The following is an 18,559-nucleotide window of genomic DNA, read 5'->3' as shown; positions in this document are numbered from 1 at the left end:
TAAAGACTTTGGCCAAATGATGTGTTATTTTTTATTACAGACAGAAGTTGTTTAGCTTCAGATCGAAAGGAACTATTTGGAATGCAGTTGTGGATTATAGAATTTAGAGCTGGGCATGTAGTGGGTATGTATATGATTTTGTGGCAGTTATAACCAGCTAAGAATTTAAGAATTATGCAGAAGTTCAAGCCATTAGACAGAATGAAAAGTAGCACTGTGGATAGGCGAGGTCAGATGCACTGGTTGCAAATTTAGCAATTCTATTACAATGCGATTCCAGTTTTGCTTTTAGTGTGCTATAGAGGTTGTTGAAAAAAAGAAGTTATGTACTCACGATAATGCAACATCTGAGTTGTTGCTCTTCATTTGTCTTCAATCTGTGGGTACTCGGATCCAGCACAGATCCGACTCGGCCACCTTTTCAGCATCTGATCCGAGCTCCAAGCTCCTCCCCTACCCATAATCCCCTGTCTCCCTCCTCCCTTCAGATTGAGTTTGCTGCCCACCCAAGCATCTCAGTGTTATGCAATTCTCTTCTCATGACAAGGATCTCCCTAATCAAGCATAGGAGAAGAGAAGTATGCTCATATGGTGACCATTCCACATCTAACCAGACCACCACACAGCCTATACAGGGCAGGAGGAAGGAGGGAGGAATGGTTAAAGACAAATGAAGAGCAACAACTCAAATGGAACGTTATGGTGAGTACATAACTTCTTTATCTGACGTTGTTATCTTCATTTGCTCTTCAACCTGTGGGACAGAGTCCCCGGCTACTAAACACCTGGGAGGCCCTCATGGAAGGATATCCCAGTGCACGGCGGAGCCAAAGGATGCCCTGTTCCTGGATAAAATGTCCAGCTTGTAATGTGAGATGAAAGTGTGTGAAGAAGCCCAAGTAGCCACAGAACAAATATCATCTAGAGAAACTCTGGACCAGAAAGCAGATGAAGTAGCCATAGATCTAGTGGAATGTGCCTTAACATGACCTGGTAGGGTTAAACCTCTAGCTTAATATGCCAGGGAAATGCAACGGATAATGGTGACCTTCGCCACTGGTTTCCCTAAAAAGGGCTTAGAACAGGAAATAAAAAGTTGGTCAAACTTAAGAAATGACTTAGTCCTACGCAGGTAAAAATGTAACTGTCTGTGCACATCCAATAAGTGGAGTTTGTACTATTCTCTTATTTTGAAAATTTGGAAAGAAAACTGGGAGATTAATCACTTGATTAATTTTGACTTCCGAATCTTCTTTAGAAAGAAAGGATGGATTAGTACGCAATCACACCCTGTCTTTATGAAATACCAAACAGGGAGGCTTGACCAACAATGTTTGAAGCTCCGAGATCCTTTTCGCAGAAGTAATGGCAATCAAGAAAGCCGTCTTCCAGGACAAGAACTGTACTGTAAGTCCGCCGTGGCTGCAGGTTCAAAGGGGGACAAGACCAAAGCTTGCAGCACTAACGCGAGATCCCAAGGAAGCGTTGAGTCCTTAACCTGTGGCCAAAGCAAGAAGGTGCCTTTCATAAAGGCTTTACAAAACTTAGAAGAAGCTACAGAAGCCATGTTGTCGCCTACAAGAAAGTTAGACAAGCTGCCAGTTGGACCTTGATCGTAGAAGAACTATCACCTTGTTGAAAAATACTTGCTAAAAAATCTAAAACCACCTGAACCAGGGCAGTGAATGGGTCCAGGTCACAATCAGAGGCCCAAACAGAAAAACATTTCCACTTTTTGACAACTGAGGATATCCCGGGAGTCCTGACTATCATGGGAAATGAAGCAGCCAAACGGTGAGCTTAAGACTGACCAGGTCTGGATGGGGATCCCTGAGGGATTAGAGATGAGATCTGGAATCAGATCCAACATCCAGGGTGGACACACAACCCGAGACCAGAGAGGGGAACCATACTTGGCGAGGCCAGAATGGGGAAATGAAGATGACAGAGCTCCCCAGCCTACAAGCTTTCTGAAGAAATATTGGTATGAGTGGCAGAGGAGGATATGCATACAGAAGACTGGAGGGACAAGCATGAACCAGTGTCTCTGGGGGCTTCCCCAGGCGGGGGATTCAGAGTGAAAAACTTGCTGCACTTCGGACTGGAAGGAGAGGTGAAGAGATCACAGCAAGGAAGTTCTCACTTGAGAAAGATCTGTTTCACTACCGAAGGATTCAGACATCACTCCTAAGGCATCAGGACAGACCTGCTGAGCCTGTTGGCTAGGATGTTGGACATCCCCGGAATGTGCGTTGCCACCAGAAAACAAACAGCTGGTGGAGATCACCCGCTCCCACACACTCATGTGGCCTCTGTACACAGGGGAGAAAACCTGCCCTCCCCCCCTTGTTGATGTACCAGACTATAGACATGTTGTCTGTGGTCTGGTACACAGACAATGTGTCTGTGGTCTGGTACACACAGACATGTCTGTGTGCCTGTGTACCAAGACCACACACATGTTGTCTGTCTGGATAACATTAATCCCTAAGGGAAGATGGACATGCAGAGCTTGCAACACTAGGAGCACTGCCCTCATCTCCAGGACACTGACATGGAATTGAGTCTCGTATGGGGACCACGTACCCTGGGCTGTCCTTGGAGAAGGGGGAGATTACAATGCCATGTTAATGGTTAGATACTTCTGTGGAGTTGCCTTCTTTACAGAAAGGAATGATTAATACCCTTTTCCAAATTGATGGGACTTTGGATTCTGAGATGGTTCTACTTATGAGAATGGTGATGGGATAGGATATTTCTTCAGCAGCAACTTTTAAGAACAGAATTCAAATGGAAAGTTGCCTGCTGAGAAAAAGCTAGGTTTAAGCTCCTAGAAAATTTTTTATGTGGTTGGTCGAGAAAGGTTGTAGTCTAAAATCTGGGCATATTAAACTAAAATTTGTTTGCGATGGTATAGATAAAGGTTAGAAAAGATTCAAAAGATCAGTTGTACCATGTAAGCCAGGTATAGTAGGAATTATTTGGATTAAGGGCGATGGGGGAAGGTTTTAGAGGTTAACTTTGCTATGCTGTCAATAAAGTAAGAATTAAATATACTGGCAGTTTGCTGGGGAGTTTTATTTGTATATGGGGTGGAGTCTTCTGGTTCCAGGATTAAGTAATTAATTAGTAGCAGTCCAGAATTTCTGTGGATTGTTTTTGTGATGGGTTTGAAGATGAGTGCAGAAGTATTTTTTTTTTGTTATGTTTTTTAGTCATATTAAGTAAATGCCCAAAGTTTTGAAGTAGAATATTGGTTTTGTTTTTAGCCACTTTGTCAGTGCTTTGCCCTTGTCCGTCATAAGTTAACTTAGTTTTGTTAGCCATGGAGCATGGTTGGATTTGGTTCTTTTTTTCTGAATGGGGGCAGTACTAATTAGTGCTTCTAGGAAAACAGTGCTGAAGTAATTTACTGCTTCATCAAGAGGTAGAACTTTTAACGGGAACCAGTTCATACCTTGCAATATATCAAGCACAAGATTGGGAGCTAAAGCTAGACAGGTTGCTGATCATTCTGATTTCATGTTCTTTGGATATGTGTGATATGGAGCTAAACATATAACCTGGTAGGAGGTCTCAGTGTTACAAACAGTACTAGTATTAGCATATTTACAGGTCAGATACAAGAATTCTGTCAAGGATAGATCCATGATTGGTATTTTTGTCATATCCAGCTGGTTAGGTGATGATTCAGGAGAATTTTAAGAGGTTAATACTGATGGTATGGAAATAAAGTGTCAATTTGTCCCAGATGATGTTTACATCACTTAAGATAAGTTTCATTTGGAATGGTATTGGATATCCATGCCAGGATGTCCACCAGAACTGGTATACTGTGACCTAGTGAAATGTAGAATGTTATTGTGCAAAGGATTTTTGTGTTAATTTACTTTTAGGAAGGCAAAGAGTATTTCAGCACTGGCAAACTTTGGAATGAGATTTGAATGGGTTGTGCAATTGCAGAAGCTGGGATAAAGTAATGCAATTCCCACTGCCTTTTTTTATGTAGCTTATCTGCCCTAATTATATTGTAGCTTAGGTATAGAATTCCAGAGTCTTCAGTGTTAGGTTTGAGCCAGGTTTCTGTGACAGTTAAGATGTCAGAGGAATGTTGAGATATCCAGGTGTGAAAATCAACAATCTTGCTGCATTTGATACACAGATTTACTATAACTATTTTAAATTTTTAATGTATGACTTGGTAGTAGCTGGAAGGGTGGGACAAAAGTGTGAATGATGCCAGACTTGGCAATAAAAGACAAATGGAAAGGTTTTTCCCTGGTTGGGTTTTTAATGGTAATTAACTGGATACGGTTTGTTTTACTTTTATGACTATGGTTTAGTAGTTTCAGTTTTGGGGAATTGAAGAGGGCTATGTCGAATTAAGCTGGAAAAGATTAAAAATTAAGAGTGGCTTGTTGTCTCGTTCAAGTTAGATTTGATGAGAATACAAGTGCCTGTGTATATGTAAATTTTGGCTGAATGCAGAAATGTAATGTATGCAAGATACACTAGGGATGTTAGCTGCAAGAGTAGGTAATATGGTTATTTGGAGATTGGCCATTATACTGTGACATACTGAAAGAGACAGATGCAGAGTACGAGAGAGAAACTGTGTGATGCTAAAATAGAGTTACCAGATGGTTGAGGCGTGATTTGTCTATGCAAGATCTCAGAGTAGTTTGAAGATCAAGAAAGATGGGGAAAAGTAAGGAATATAAAGTAAAGTATGCAACTATTTTTTGACACTGGTTAGTGTAATATAGGGGAGGAGTAATTAGACGTGTAGTAAATAGAAGCAGAGACGTAGGGGGTAGAGGTGCGACAGTATCAATTTAGATGAAGAGGAGATGAGTGGGAACTGGGGACAGGGCATGGGAATGGTGTTGCACCTGTGGGCAGAGGCAGTCCTATGAAAAACAATCCGTACATTTGGATAAAAAGCTAGTACTTTGCCACTAGTAAGTTAAAATTTATTGGAATATTTATTTTGGTACAACAGCTTGCTCTTCTCCAGAACTAATGCTTAGCACTCAAGCCATTTTGCTTTCATTCAGAGTAGAACTTATTTAGTTGGAACAAGTGAACATCTTAGCTTATAAATTAAGATAAATTCAAGAGTGAGGAAGGACACTATGTTACAGTCTTATTTCTGTGTAAGAACAAAATAAATTAAGAACTGCCACAGTAGGAGTTGCACTGAAATAAATGTTATATAAATGGGGTAAGAGGTAATTGCCCATTACAGTTACCTAGCAGGGCATATCTGAAATGAGATAAGCTGCCTAGGTTGAAGTTTGATTCAGAGCTAACTAAACAATATAAATGGATGAGTTTAATCTGTATGCTGGTACTGTGTGCATACCAAGAGGGATTAAGTAGTAATAAACTAAATTGATTCCACACTAAATTTAAACTATTTTAGTTATTCCTGTTAATGCAATATTAATTTGAGATTTAAAAAAAAGTTCCGTCTTACCACAACATTCCATCTGTGTTGATCTTCACTTATCCTTGACTGTGGGTTCGGCTCCACATCTCGGAACCGACTCGGCCGTTATTCCAGCTCATGCCTTCCAAAAACTCTCACGCTTAGCTTCACCCATAATGCTCCTCTCCCAGGATTACCTCAGATCGAGTTTGCACAACAGAGTGACAGACAGTAAATAATAGAACAGAGACCATATCTGTATTCATAAAGAAAATCCACTCCACTGGGATAGAGCTGTTCCACCAAGAAGTCCAAAAAGCAGGAGGAAGGAGGGTGGGGATGTCAAGGATAAGTAAACAACAACACAGATGGAACATTATGGTACGACATAACTTCTTTATCCGATGTTGTCAATCATCACTTTATCTTGACTGTGGGACAGAGTCCCCAGCTACCTGCATCTTGGGAGGTCTCACGGAAGTATATTCCTGAGCATCAGTGAACTAAATGATGCTCATCCTCTACAGACCAGATCCAGCTTGTAATGAGTAATAAAGGCATGCAGGGATGCACAAGTAGCTGCTGCACATGTATTGTCTATAGAAGCTCTGGAATGAAAGACTGCAGAAGCAGCTACTGCCCTCGTAAAATGTGCCTTTACAGGTCCTGGTAGTTGCATTTTCTTTTCTATAAATGAAGGTTATACAGTCCTTGAGCCATTTAGCCAGAGTAACCTTAGAAACTGGTTTGCCTAGAGTAGTACAAGAGAAAGAAAAACTGATCAGATTTTCTAAATTCTTTTGTTCTGTGGAGGTAAAAATGTAATTGTCTGAGAAAATCTAGCAAATGCAGACAGTATTTACCCTTGTTTGAAAATTTCAGAAAAAATACGTGAAGTTGTATAGTCTGGTTGATATTCGTCTCAGACACTATTTTTGGTATTAAGGAAGGATTTGTTCACAAGGACACCCCTGTCCTTATGAAAGACTAGGTAAGGAGGCAGGACAAGGCTTGTAGCTCAGATATTCTCAGAGCAGAGGTAATAGCAATCAAAAATAAAGTTTTCCAAGACACATACTTCAAATTGCGATTTGCGGATGGCTCAAATGGGGAACTAATTACAGACTGCAGTACCAGTTTGAAGTCCCAAGGTGTAGAAGGGTCCTTGTATGGAGGTCTGAGCATTAGGGTTCCTTTCAGAAAAGCTTTACAAAGTTTGTGGGACATTAGAGCTATATCATTTAGACCATTATGAAAGTTTGAAATTGCAGCTAGATGCACTTGTACAGTCAAGGTGGATGCTCCTGCTTCGAAAAGTGATGCTAAAAACTGCAAGACCCTAGTAAAGGGTGCAGAATATGGGTCAAGGTTACTCTTTGTAGTCCATTTTGAAAAGGTTTGCCATTTGCTGATGTACAATCATCTACTCAAAGTGTTATGGGAGGCTAGAACAAGCTGTTCAACTGGGGAAGTGAAAGTAGTATGCCTAGCAATCACTGGAACTGGAGAAACCACACAGTGAGATTGAGATTTTGAAGATTCGGATGAACAAGTCCCTCTGGATGGGACAAGAGCTCTGGACCTAGGTCCAAAGTTCAAGGTTTCTGAATTAGGTGAGACCAAAGAAAGGGAAACCATAGGCGTCAAGACCAGAATGGGACTACGAGAATTATCCTGTTCTACGACCTATTCGTTTTCTTCAAAAACTGGGAAATAAGAAGCATCAGTGGAAACGCATAAAACAGACTGGGGGGGGGGGGCAATCGTGAAGGAGAACATCTCTCGGTCAACTCCCCCTTGGAGGGGGGATCACGGCAAAGTAACTGTTCAGGGGCGATGCAAAGAGATCGCAGCAGGGCTGGCCTTGGCAGAATATCCTTTCCGCAAGCAAAGGATTGAGAGACCACTCATGAGGCATTAGGATGCTCCTGCTCAATTTGTCTGCAATCATGATGCAGCTTCCCGGAATATGCACTGAAATTAGAAAGTGGTCAGAAGAAATCGCTCATTGCCACACCCTGAGTGCTTCTCGACAAAGAGGGTAAGATCTGGTTCCCCTTGCTTGCCACTGTACCAAACAGACAAGTCTGTTTGAATCACAAAAGTTCCCAAGGGGAGGGTTTATTGGAATGCTTGCAAAGACAAAAGCACTGCTCTCATCTCTAGAACAATTATGTGCAGATTGGCCTCTAATTGGGACAAAGTACCTTAGACCGTCTTTCCCTGATAATGCCCCCCTCCCCCATCTGGGATGCATCTGTAGTCACTATGTTTTGAGGTTGAGGAAGGACAAAGGGTCAGCCTGACAAAATTCTGTTGGACTAAAGCCACCAACTTAGGTCTTTCTTACATAGATAGGTGATCATTACCTGATGGTACATTAGCGGATTCATTAGGGGTCCTAAAGGAGAGACAGCAAGCAAAGGAGAGTACTAGTGCTGAAGTTGAATTCATCAAGTCTTGGTGAGTACCTTCGTGAGGTGGACCCTGTTTTCACAAAATCTCACCAAGATGACACTGAAATATAGACTGTATTTATGGAGGATACATCAAGGACAGAAGTAAGTCAAAAACAAAAAAAGATAGCTGGGTGCAGAAGTCCCAGGATAAAAAGTGCCCAATCCTGGTAGGCACACTGGTGGCAGGACTGGAAAAAATAATAGTGTAGAATCCTCAAAATCTGGAAACATTCCTACAATGGGGCCAGGCCAGGCCCAAAGGGAGAATGGCCCCCCTGTTGTAGAAAGAAGTAGCAGTCCACAAAAATCACAAAAACTGACAGGCCAAAGAAGAGCCAAAAAGACGACAGAGTGGACTATTGAGGATAAGAAAGAAATTATGTACAGTTACTATTATGTAAAAAGCCCAGAATTGCCAGACAGGGGATACACAAAGAGATTGAGAGTTAAATCAGAAGAAAAATACTTTCACAGGAAAAAGTGTCAGAAGCTTAAAATAAAAAAATTGCATTCATTAATACAACAGATTTTTGAAAAACAGTATACAGATCAAGAAACTTTGATCTGTTTGGAAAAAGAAGCATCTGAGGAAGTGTGAAAATGTAAAAACCTAGAGATTTTTGAAAAGTATAAAAAAAATATTCCCCCTGACTAATGTCTCATTAGAACACTTCACCTAACTTAAGTAACTCTGCTAAGCCAACCAATCATAGTACTGTACCCACTTAGGACTTAATCTACTGCTCATCCCATCTCTCCAGGAGTTAGGGAAAACTACCCCAGCAATGTTGTGCTTTCCATAAGCAAATAAAACCAGGAGAAGACATACTGTAAATCAATCTGTTATCCTTCTCAACTATAGCGAGCATCATCTGCTCTCTCGGAGCCTTATTCCAAGTCTCTCTGCTTTTACTCTGATAGTAAATCTATCACAGGAATCCTAAACTTAGGAAAATTATGTATCCTATCTTAGTTAATATGTATGTCAAAGTCTCTTCTATGGAAATTGTATGTCAAAAGACTGTCCTTAAAATTATGTTTTGTAAAAAAAAAATTGTTCTCTTGGAGCTTTTCTCCCTGGGCCTCGACTGAAAATGGACTTGTAAATCCAGTTGGACACTCTCGGTCAACAAATGTAAAATAATAAATAAATAAATATGGACATAGGAAAGAAAGAGATTTGCTATGGTGCAACATTTATGCAAAGGAGAAAGCCAAGTTAATTAATATAGAGAAAGCAGTCACAAAGATATTCAAAGAGAACTATAAGCAAAGGTATCCAGATATGGAAAATTTCCCAATAAAACATTATCACCACACATAGAATGTGGAAAAAAAGATTAGTAAAGCAGAAGTTAAATAAACAGAAGCTGAAGTTAAACAGAAGTTGAAGTTATGGCGTGTCTGCAGAGTAAAGGATTTAATGTAGACTGTCTTAACACACGTTACATCACAGCATGATGGAGTGAGTCCCCCAAAGTAAGGAGAAGCAGGAAAGACCAGGAGACATCTGAAGAAGAAATATGGACATGGGAAATAAAAGGAGATTTAACATGGTGTAATATTTATGCAAAGGAGAAAGCAAAATAACAAATACAAAAAGAGCAGCACCAAAGATATTTGAAGAGAAATACAGGCAAAGCAATCTGGATATGGAAAACTTTACAATACAAAAAATAACAAGACAGAGGAAAAGGAGATTAGTAATGGTGAAGTTAAAGAAATAGAAATGAACGTCATGGAGCATATGCAAAGTGAAGGATTCAGTGTAGAAGATCTAATGCTGAAAGCATCACAACAGGATAGAGCAATGGATATCCAAATTAAGGGGAAACCAGTGGAACAGGAAGCAATTGGTCAGGTGCCACATGACAATATTTTGAAGCTTTCCACAGGAAACCAGTATAAACATTCACTTAAAGCTAGACAGCAAGGGAAGGAACAGGAGACTGCAGAAACTCTGATGCAGTCAATGTTGAAGAGTGATAGGCCAGTGAGTTCCCATATGACAGAGCAATGGATGGTACAAGATGAAATTGAAGAGAAGGTGCCACAGGAAGATGCTACAGAACTTTCTACAGAATGCTCGCAGGAAGTGTAAAACAAAGGATGTGCCCTTAGTCTGAAAGAAAATGAACTAAGGGAAGAGTTGCTTGATTTAATGGACATAAATAGATGTATTAAAATCAATAAAAGAAATAGACTGCAGAAGGTCAATAAAACCCCAAAAGTCAGACGTCTGATAAAGGAAATGCACACAATAATTTGGACTGTCCATAGAGATCCACACGACAGACGTAAACAGGATAAGTTACTGCGCAGCTAAATTTATAACTGAAAGTTTTACAACAAGAGCATAGGGTAGTGAGGCAAAGGAAGGGGAGACATCGAATACCATCATAGAAGTAGCAAACAGAGAAAAATATAACGCAATTAAGACAAGTGTCACTGTTAGAAGACTATAGAAGATGGAGTAGATCAACAAAAATACTAAGAAAGATAGATGTGATAAAAGCCAGGATCTATCAGGCACTATCGCAAAAAATAAATTAAAAATTTCGGCACATGTGGAAAAACTTAGAAGATGCACACACAAATTTAAAGGAAAAGTACAAAATAGGCAATTTAGTGATGACCCACAAAAGTTTCATAGAGAATTGGGAAACAAGGTAAAAGGAATTGAAAGACCACCAAAAAATGAAGAAATAGATGCATTTTGGAGAAGTATCTATGAAGATCCTGTGGAACACAACAAAGATGCTAAATGGATAAAAGAAATAAGTTTAAAGGTACAGGATATGAAATGGGATGAAGTAACAGGCAGAGAGAATGAAACAAAGTTAAGAAAAGCCTCTAACTGGAAAACTCCAGGCCCAGATGCAATGCCTAATTTTTGGTTAAAAGTATTAACATCTTTGCATGAAGACCTAGCCATGAGTAAGAACTACTTACATGTACATCCCGAACAGACACCAATCTGGCTGACAAGTAAAGCAATGTTCCTACTTAAGAGTGAACCTGCAAGCTACCCCAAAAATTATAGACTAATAACTTCCTTTCCGACAACGTATAAACTATACACGGGAATTGATGCTGACAGAGTTTACAGTCATCTGGAAGAAAATTCAATTACGGCAGTAGATCATAAGGGTAATAAAAGAAAGTCATATGGAACAAAGGATCATTTGTTGTTAAATAAAGTCATAGTGCCAAACGGTAAAAAGGGGAAGAATCTAAGTATGGCATGGACTGACTACAAAAAAACATTTGATAGTATCCCACATTCATGGATAAAAGAGTGCTTAAAAATGTATACGATACATCCTGCACTGATCGACTATATTACAGTGACCTTGAAACGGCAAACCACTTTCCAATTAAACCATGATAAAGGACAAATTATTATCCCAGGAATAAAATTTCATATGGGGATATTCCAGGGTGACTGTCACCGTTGCTGTTCTGCCTTGCCCTTAACCCATTAAGCTGTTTACTTAACTTCCATTTGTCGATGATTTAAAACTGTATAGCTCATCAGATGAGGAACTGAAAGCACAGCTGCAGGCTGTCAAAACTTTTTCAGATATTAGAATGTCATTTGGTCTTGATAAATGTGCAAAACCAACCTTTAAAGCAGGAAAACCGCAGCACCAGAAAAACATCAGTTTGAGACAAGAATGTGATATAAAAGAACTTGAGCAAGAGGGAGTGTATAAATACTGGGGAAGTGATGAAGGATCAGCAATAAAACACAAACAAATGCGAGTAAAACTTAGTAAGGAATATTTTGGAAGACTTAAACTGATCCTGAAAACAGCGGTTTTGGAGTGACTGATTGGCCCCAAAACGTGTTGGATAAATTGGATATTAAAACAAGAAGGATGCTTCATGCTCACCAAATGATTTATAAAAATCAGTGCATGCCAAGATTATACATTTCCCGTTCCGAAGGAGGGATGGGCCTCACTGAAATTGATTACATGTATAAATCTGCAATCGTGGGACTCCAGACATATCTGCTGACCTCACAAGACCCAAACGTAGTGAAAGTTTTAAAACATGAGGAAAATAAATCTAAGATGACTTCCCTGCTTAACTTAGCAGAAGCATATTGCCATCAAGCAGGAATGGAAATCAAACCAGAAGTATATAAAAATCAGGCAGCAACTGAATGTGCCAAAAAAAAACAAAAGAAAAAAATATAAGGTAAAGGATCAGATGAAAAGGCAAGAAATGTGGAAAATGCATAAATATAATTGCAAATATAGAAAACTTTTGGAAGAACCTCATGTTGATCAAGAACGAATGCAGGAATGGTTATGAAGAGGTGAATTCAAACCAAGAGATGAAAGGTTAATATTGGTGGCAGAAGATAGTGGGCTATGTACACGCTGGTTTAAAGTCTACTGAACATGTGGGAGAAACAGACAAATGTAGGCTTTGTAAAACAGAATTGGAAACTGTTGCACACCTAGTTGCTGGTGGTGACATACTAATGGCAAAAGGACTGTATACTGAAAGGCATAATAATGTGGCAAGACTGCTGCACTGGGGATTATGTAAACATTATGGTGTTGAAGTGGCTGAAAAACAATGGAAACATGAACCACAAAGCATCATGGAAAATGATGAAGTCTACATCACATGGGATCATCCATTGGCAACAGTTCATAAGATAGATGCTAGAAAACCGGATATAGTGGTCCAGGAAAAGGAAGACAAAAGTAGCACTGATCATTGAAATTGCCACACCTAGTGACTACAGTGTTCTGCGTAGAGAGAGAGAGACAAAGTCATAAAATATTAGGATCTGCATGCAGAAACTACAGCAATGTGGAAGTAGGAAACACAGAGTTCAGATAGTAGTAGGAGCAATGGGTCTTATAAAAAAGAGAGTCTACAATCATATTTAGATACACTACCAATAACATGCAACACCGTACGAATTACAGGAAGAGTCATTACTGGGCACATTGCGGGTGCTGCGAAGAGCACTTTTGGCTGACAGAGTGAAACAATACTAATTTCTTGAACTTTAATCATACTTTGACTTAGGAATGGGGTCCACTCCCGTCATGGTATTAGAAACCCAAAAAAATTGGAGAAATTAAAAAAGGATACACTAATGTCAGGAGGACTGTATACTGAAAGGCATAATAATGTGGCAAGACTGTTGTACTGGGATTGTGCAAACATTATGGTACTGAAGTGGCTGAAAAGCATTGGAAACATGAGCCACAAAGCATCGTAGAAAATGTTTACATCACACGGGATCATCCATTACCAACAGTTCAAAAGACAGATGCTATTAAACCAGATAGAGTGGTCCTTGAAAAGAAGACAAAAGTAGCATTAATCATTATAATCGCCATGCCTAGTGACTAGAGTGTCTTGCTTACAGACAGAGACAAAGTCATAAAATATCAGGATTTGCAGGCACAAATGACAGCAATGTGGAAAAAAGATACCCAGACAGGTCCAGTAGTAGTAGAAACAACAGGTCTTATAAAACAGAATCTACAATCATATTCAGACATGTTAAAAATAATCTACAATAATATTTAGATATGTTACCAGTACATGTAACTCTATACAAATTGCAGGTGGAGTCATTACTGGGCAGAATGCGGGTGCAGCAAAGAGCACTTCTGGCTGACAAAGAATGAAACAATACTAATTTCATGAACTTTAACCATACTTTGACTTAGGAATGGGGTCCATTCTCATCATTGTATTAGAAACCCAGACGACTTGGAGAAATTAAAAGTAAAAGACCATTGTGATGTCAAGAGCCACTGTAGGATTTACATGTGAAATCTCGCAAGGGAAACTACAGTGATGGTGGCTGACATTGATCCTAGAGTTTGCAACAATCTTGCAGTCACCTTTTTGCTGTGAATAATCCGATTGACTTGCGATTTTATTATTTGAAGTCTTTCTAAGGGAAGTGACGGGATGCTGGCGTTTGTGATTAGCACCGCTCCTATGAATTCTGTCTGCTGTTTTGGCTGTAGATGGGATTTTTCATAATTTATAGTGATTCCCACTGAGGAGTAAGTTCGAAGGACATGATTCCTTGTCCGCAACAGTAGATGTCTGGTGGGTGTGGTAATGAGCTATGTATGGAAATGTGCAGAATCCTTGTAGTCTGAAATGAGCTGTTACCACTGTTGTGCATTTGGTGAACACCCTGAGAGCTGTGGAGAGACCAAAGGGCAGGGCTCTGAACTGATAACGACTGGTTCTCAGCCAGAAACACAAACCTTCTGGAGCACTTGTTCATTTTTATGTGATAATAAGCATCCTAAAGATCTATAGAGCACATCCAATCATCTTTTCCCAAGACTGAAAGCACAGACTACCGTAACCATCTGGAATTTTGTTGGTTGAACTGACTAGTTCAACAAACTGAGATCCAAAATCGGTCAGTCCAGTTTTCCTTGGCACTAAAGAATCTGGAGTAAATTCTGGATCCTGTTTGGTCTGGTGAGACAGGTTGGATGACTCTTGTCAAGCAGTTTTTGAATTTCTAGGACTGCTGTATCCCTTAAACTGGGTAGAACGTCTGGGATTCTTTTTGACTACCTGAGTTTTTTGAAAATGGGATACTGTACCCTCTGGTTATAATCCTCTGCACCCAATTGTCCGTTGTTATATTTAGCCAGGCAGATAGGTATAGGAATAATCACCCCCGACTGCATACAGAGGACAGTACTCGGGCCTCCATTCAGGAGTGCTGATAGGAGTTACCAGGGAATTAATCCCTGGAACCCTGACTTTGTAGGCCACCTCTGCCTCAAGCATGGCATCCTCAACTGTAACTCCCTCCTCTGGCCTGGGTGGGGGGGGGGGCAGCCATTGCCATGTTTGTTTTGGAAAGCTGCTTGGGATTTTTGGAAACATAGCTACCCACATCTATGGTTCCTGGAGTATGGCCGCTGAGGAGTGGAAAAGTGTACTCCCACAGCAAGAAAAAGTCTTTCAATCCTTCTCACATCTGGCAAGGATCTCTTTAACTTGAGGGCCAAAAAGGGATGTTCCATCACACAGGGAACACTGGAGAAAGAAGACTTGAATAGCTCAGCAAATTCACATAAGCGCATCCAAGCGTGTCTCCTTATGGCTACGCCAGAACCCGCCATCTTAGTCTTTCCTTCGGCTGCGTATGCAATGAACCTCATGTACGAACTGCATATTCAATCAAGAGCTGCCAGCTTGGAAGCTACTTTATCCTGAACCCCCTCAACTACTGTTTTTGTGACAGTATTTGATAGCTTCTCAGATGCCATTGAATTCTAGTGAAATGTGCCATGAAATTCAAGGACGTGAGCACACGGGTCAATGAAATGTATACGCGCTTCCAGAATTAATCTATCGTCCCAGACTCTTGATGAGGAGGATGGACAGTAGGACTTTCGTTAGCAAGTTCCTTTTTAGTGGCTGCTGCAACTACCATGGCATCTACTGATATCCCTTTAATCCAATGTTGCTGATCTTCAAGAGCTGGTAAAATGCGGTCTGGTCTCTTGGGGATTGGCTCGATGGAATCAGGCATCTTCTAAGCCCACTGTGCAATTCATTTCGATAGTTGGCAGGTGAAGAGATCCAAAAGGTAGGTGGTTAGGCACAGAAAGCCTCCAGGTATAGAGATTCCTCTGGAGAAGGCTGATGGAAGTCCAGCCACACCTCTGCTTCAGAATCTCTAGTATGTCTCCAAGAGAGACACCTTCTGAGGGTGAATTTGGGGAACCTTCCCCTTCATCGAAATCAGTATCTTCTGTGTAAGACTCTTCAGGTGAGTCCAAGTGCTTCATCTGGCACTTTCTCTTCAGGGGTACTTCCTTGGTGGGATGGGCCAGAGAGGTGTCTAAAGAGGATATGACCACTGCGGTTGAATCCTGAGGCTTCCATGTCCTCTGTCCCAGGATGGAGGCAGCTCTGGGAGAGGGAAAGGACAGGGATGCTGCTCCAATGAGAAAGGTATCAACAGTGAGCTTGCAGTGGACAAGGCCCTCTCCATGGCCTGGAAAGCAGCCCCACCCACCCCGTAGAGGAATGGGAGTCTGACTCCCTCAGAACCGTGGTCCCATCCCACACTGGGGAAGCTGCTTCTGAAGTACGAGTCGAACTTACGTAAGCTGATGCCCTGAGGAGTATCGACAGCTCCAACAACATCTAAGTGGATCCATGCTCCCAGGAGCGACAATTAAGCTCCGATCCCAAGAGGTCTCCGGTTCCAACAGAACCTAAGAGTTAAGGGTAGTTATTGGTGCCAAAGACAAAAATATAACTGGCACCAATACAGTCGACACTGGGACTATTGGAGCCGGGAACTCTGATGGCTCAGTTGGAGTCCAAGCAGGAACAAAAACCAGTGTAGAGACAGACAGGTTCCAGAGCCAGGGAGGCTAGGAACCAAAAAAATGACTAATCCCCTCGCCTCCAGGAGCTGGTCCACCAGCTTCAAAACATCAGACTCCATGAAGCTCTTGGTGGAATGGACCAGAGACTGATGTTGACCAGTGTTTCTCCAAGAAGGGACTTGGAGGTTGGTCTGGAAGGGGGTCTGATATTGGTGAGTAACTTGTGTGGGCCTGTTTTTTAAATGAAAACTCCTTTGGTTCCAAAACAGCTGGAACTGAGAAAAGAGGAGGCACCAGAATGATTCTGTCCAAAACAGTAACGGGTGTCACCACCACCAATAGTGGAAGCAGTTTTCCAATTTGTTTTGCTGAAACTGTAGGAAACGGGGAAGTTTTTGCGATTTTAATTGGCAGTGCTGACAACACTGTTGGAACCGACCGGCTCCTCTTATTGGAACCTTCATGTTTGGATGCAGAAGAAGGGCAGCTAATATCAATTTTAGATTTGGCTGATACAGATATGGCCTTGTCGTAGCTAGATTTAATAAGGACATTTAAGATGAGTTTGTTTTTTCTTTCAAGGGCCCGGCATCTGAAGCCATGTCAGATATTGTCTTCATGAAGGTACACTAGGCTCAAGCAGTAGACACATAAGGAGGGCCCATCAGAGTTTGACAATTTCCGATCACACTTCTGGCATCTTTGGAACCCAGAAGCACCTTTAGCTTTCTCAGCCATGTCAGAAGAGACCCACACAAGCAAACACAAAGACTGAAAACAGGGAAGATAAATTATAGTTTAAGTTTTGTTTTTTTTTTTTGTTTTTTTATAACCAGGAAAAATGTACCAACAATTGTATAAAAGCTTTACCATAATGGTAATAAGAGAGAAAGACAGAAGAAAAGTACCAACAGTTTGCCATACAGGTAAAAAAGGGAGAAGAGAAAACGAAAGACAGGGGGAACTACCAACGATGGTATTTAGTAGAAAAAACACTACCCATGTTAAGGAACGAGCTAACAGAGGAACTGGGGTAAGTGAAATATAGATAAGGAGTAATAAAAGTTTTTTTTAAAGAAAAAATACTTGCAGTTTTGAAGAAATAACTGCTTGAGAGCAGACAGGAAAAAACACGTCTGGCACTAAAAGCATCAAACAAGATCTGAGGTAATCCTGGGAGGAGCATTATGAGTAAAGCTAAGTTTGAGAGTTTTTGGAAGGTGTGAGATGGAATAATGGCTGAGTTGGTTCCAAGATACAGAATCAAACCCACAGTCAAGGATAAAGTGAAGATTGACAACATCAGATGATACATTTCAAAATTTTTCAGTCTGTGAATTCTTGCCCATCTTTGGTTACAGGACTGTTAAAACTCTGGCATTATGGGGATATTGCTTGAAGAAGGAAGTCATTCACATTTCAAAAGACAAGAGAAGATCAGTCACTCTGGAAAGGCTTGTATTTTTACCTAAATGTAAATAAAGTAAGTAATGGAAAAAAGACTAGACTATCTAAAAGGCAGAGAAGATAATTACAGAGGGCACAGATGGTATAAAATATCGCCCTAAATGCTATCAACCTACCCTGAATGAGTACTGAAGCAGCTACGACTCCACATTACAATGCTGTAAAGCTGCTGAACCTCAGGGGAACATATGGATGGAGTTATTGCACACTACATGCACTAACTCTCACTGTATACACAACTATTACAGAATACCTTCAGTGGGTACTTAAAAATCACTGTCATGCTCTATGAAGAAAACATACAAATCTAATCAATATTTAAAAACGGCTAGCAGTCCAACTACTACTAGCAACTTAGCAAGCTTACTCATGGCTATCTAAAGGACAGACAGCATTAATCTGACATCTAACATACTGGCTGCAAGTGTATGCCTTCAATTAAATCATGGCTAGTGCAATATCACTTCAAGCAATGTAACAAAAGGCATCAGTTATAGACACCTAAAGATCAGGTTCCCCAAGTTAGCTTCCAGGAATGAAGCAAATAACTGGTCAGTCTTGCAAATGTCCTAGGAAGACATCTGTGTTCAGCATCCATTTGTGAGGGCCTTCCCTTAATCTACTTAAAAAAAAAGTCTGCCAGGAATTTGTCCTAGGAGGAAATGCAAACTACTTGGAGGGACAGGTTTGCTTTTATGGCCTGGTTCCATGTTAGAAGAGCCATTCTGCATAACTGATGACTTTTGTTCCCCCATTTATGTACCACACAGCAGTAATGCTATCTTTAAAATTCTGATGGGACCTGTAGATCAAATGTGAAAGAAAACCTCCAGGTCCTG

The 18,559-nt window shown here is 40.7% G+C and overlaps 1 protein-coding gene across 1 annotated transcript in view; it reads right to left on the bottom strand.

The window, feature by feature from the left end:
• Window positions 1-18,559, bottom strand: part of CNOT11 (CCR4-NOT transcription complex subunit 11) — an 844,502-nt gene that overhangs the window by 577,361 nt on the left and 248,582 nt on the right. The window contains exons 5-6 of the mRNA XM_044071126.1: window positions 12,281-12,293; window positions 8,716-8,746 (exon numbers count right to left, since the gene is read on the bottom strand). Coding sequence (XP_043927061.1) covers window positions 8,716-8,746; window positions 12,281-12,293 — 44 coding nt within the window. The remainder of the gene's footprint in view (window positions 1-8,715; window positions 8,747-12,280; window positions 12,294-18,559) is intronic.

This window comes from Protopterus annectens, chromosome 5.part0 (genome assembly GCF_019279795.1).
Source record: "Protopterus annectens isolate FY-2018-M chromosome 5.part0, PAN1.0, whole genome shotgun sequence".
Lineage (NCBI taxonomy): Eukaryota > Metazoa > Chordata > Ceratodontiformes > Protopteridae > Protopterus > Protopterus annectens.
Note: the sequence above shows the minus strand (reverse complement) of the source record. Positions and strands in the feature narration are given on the sequence as shown.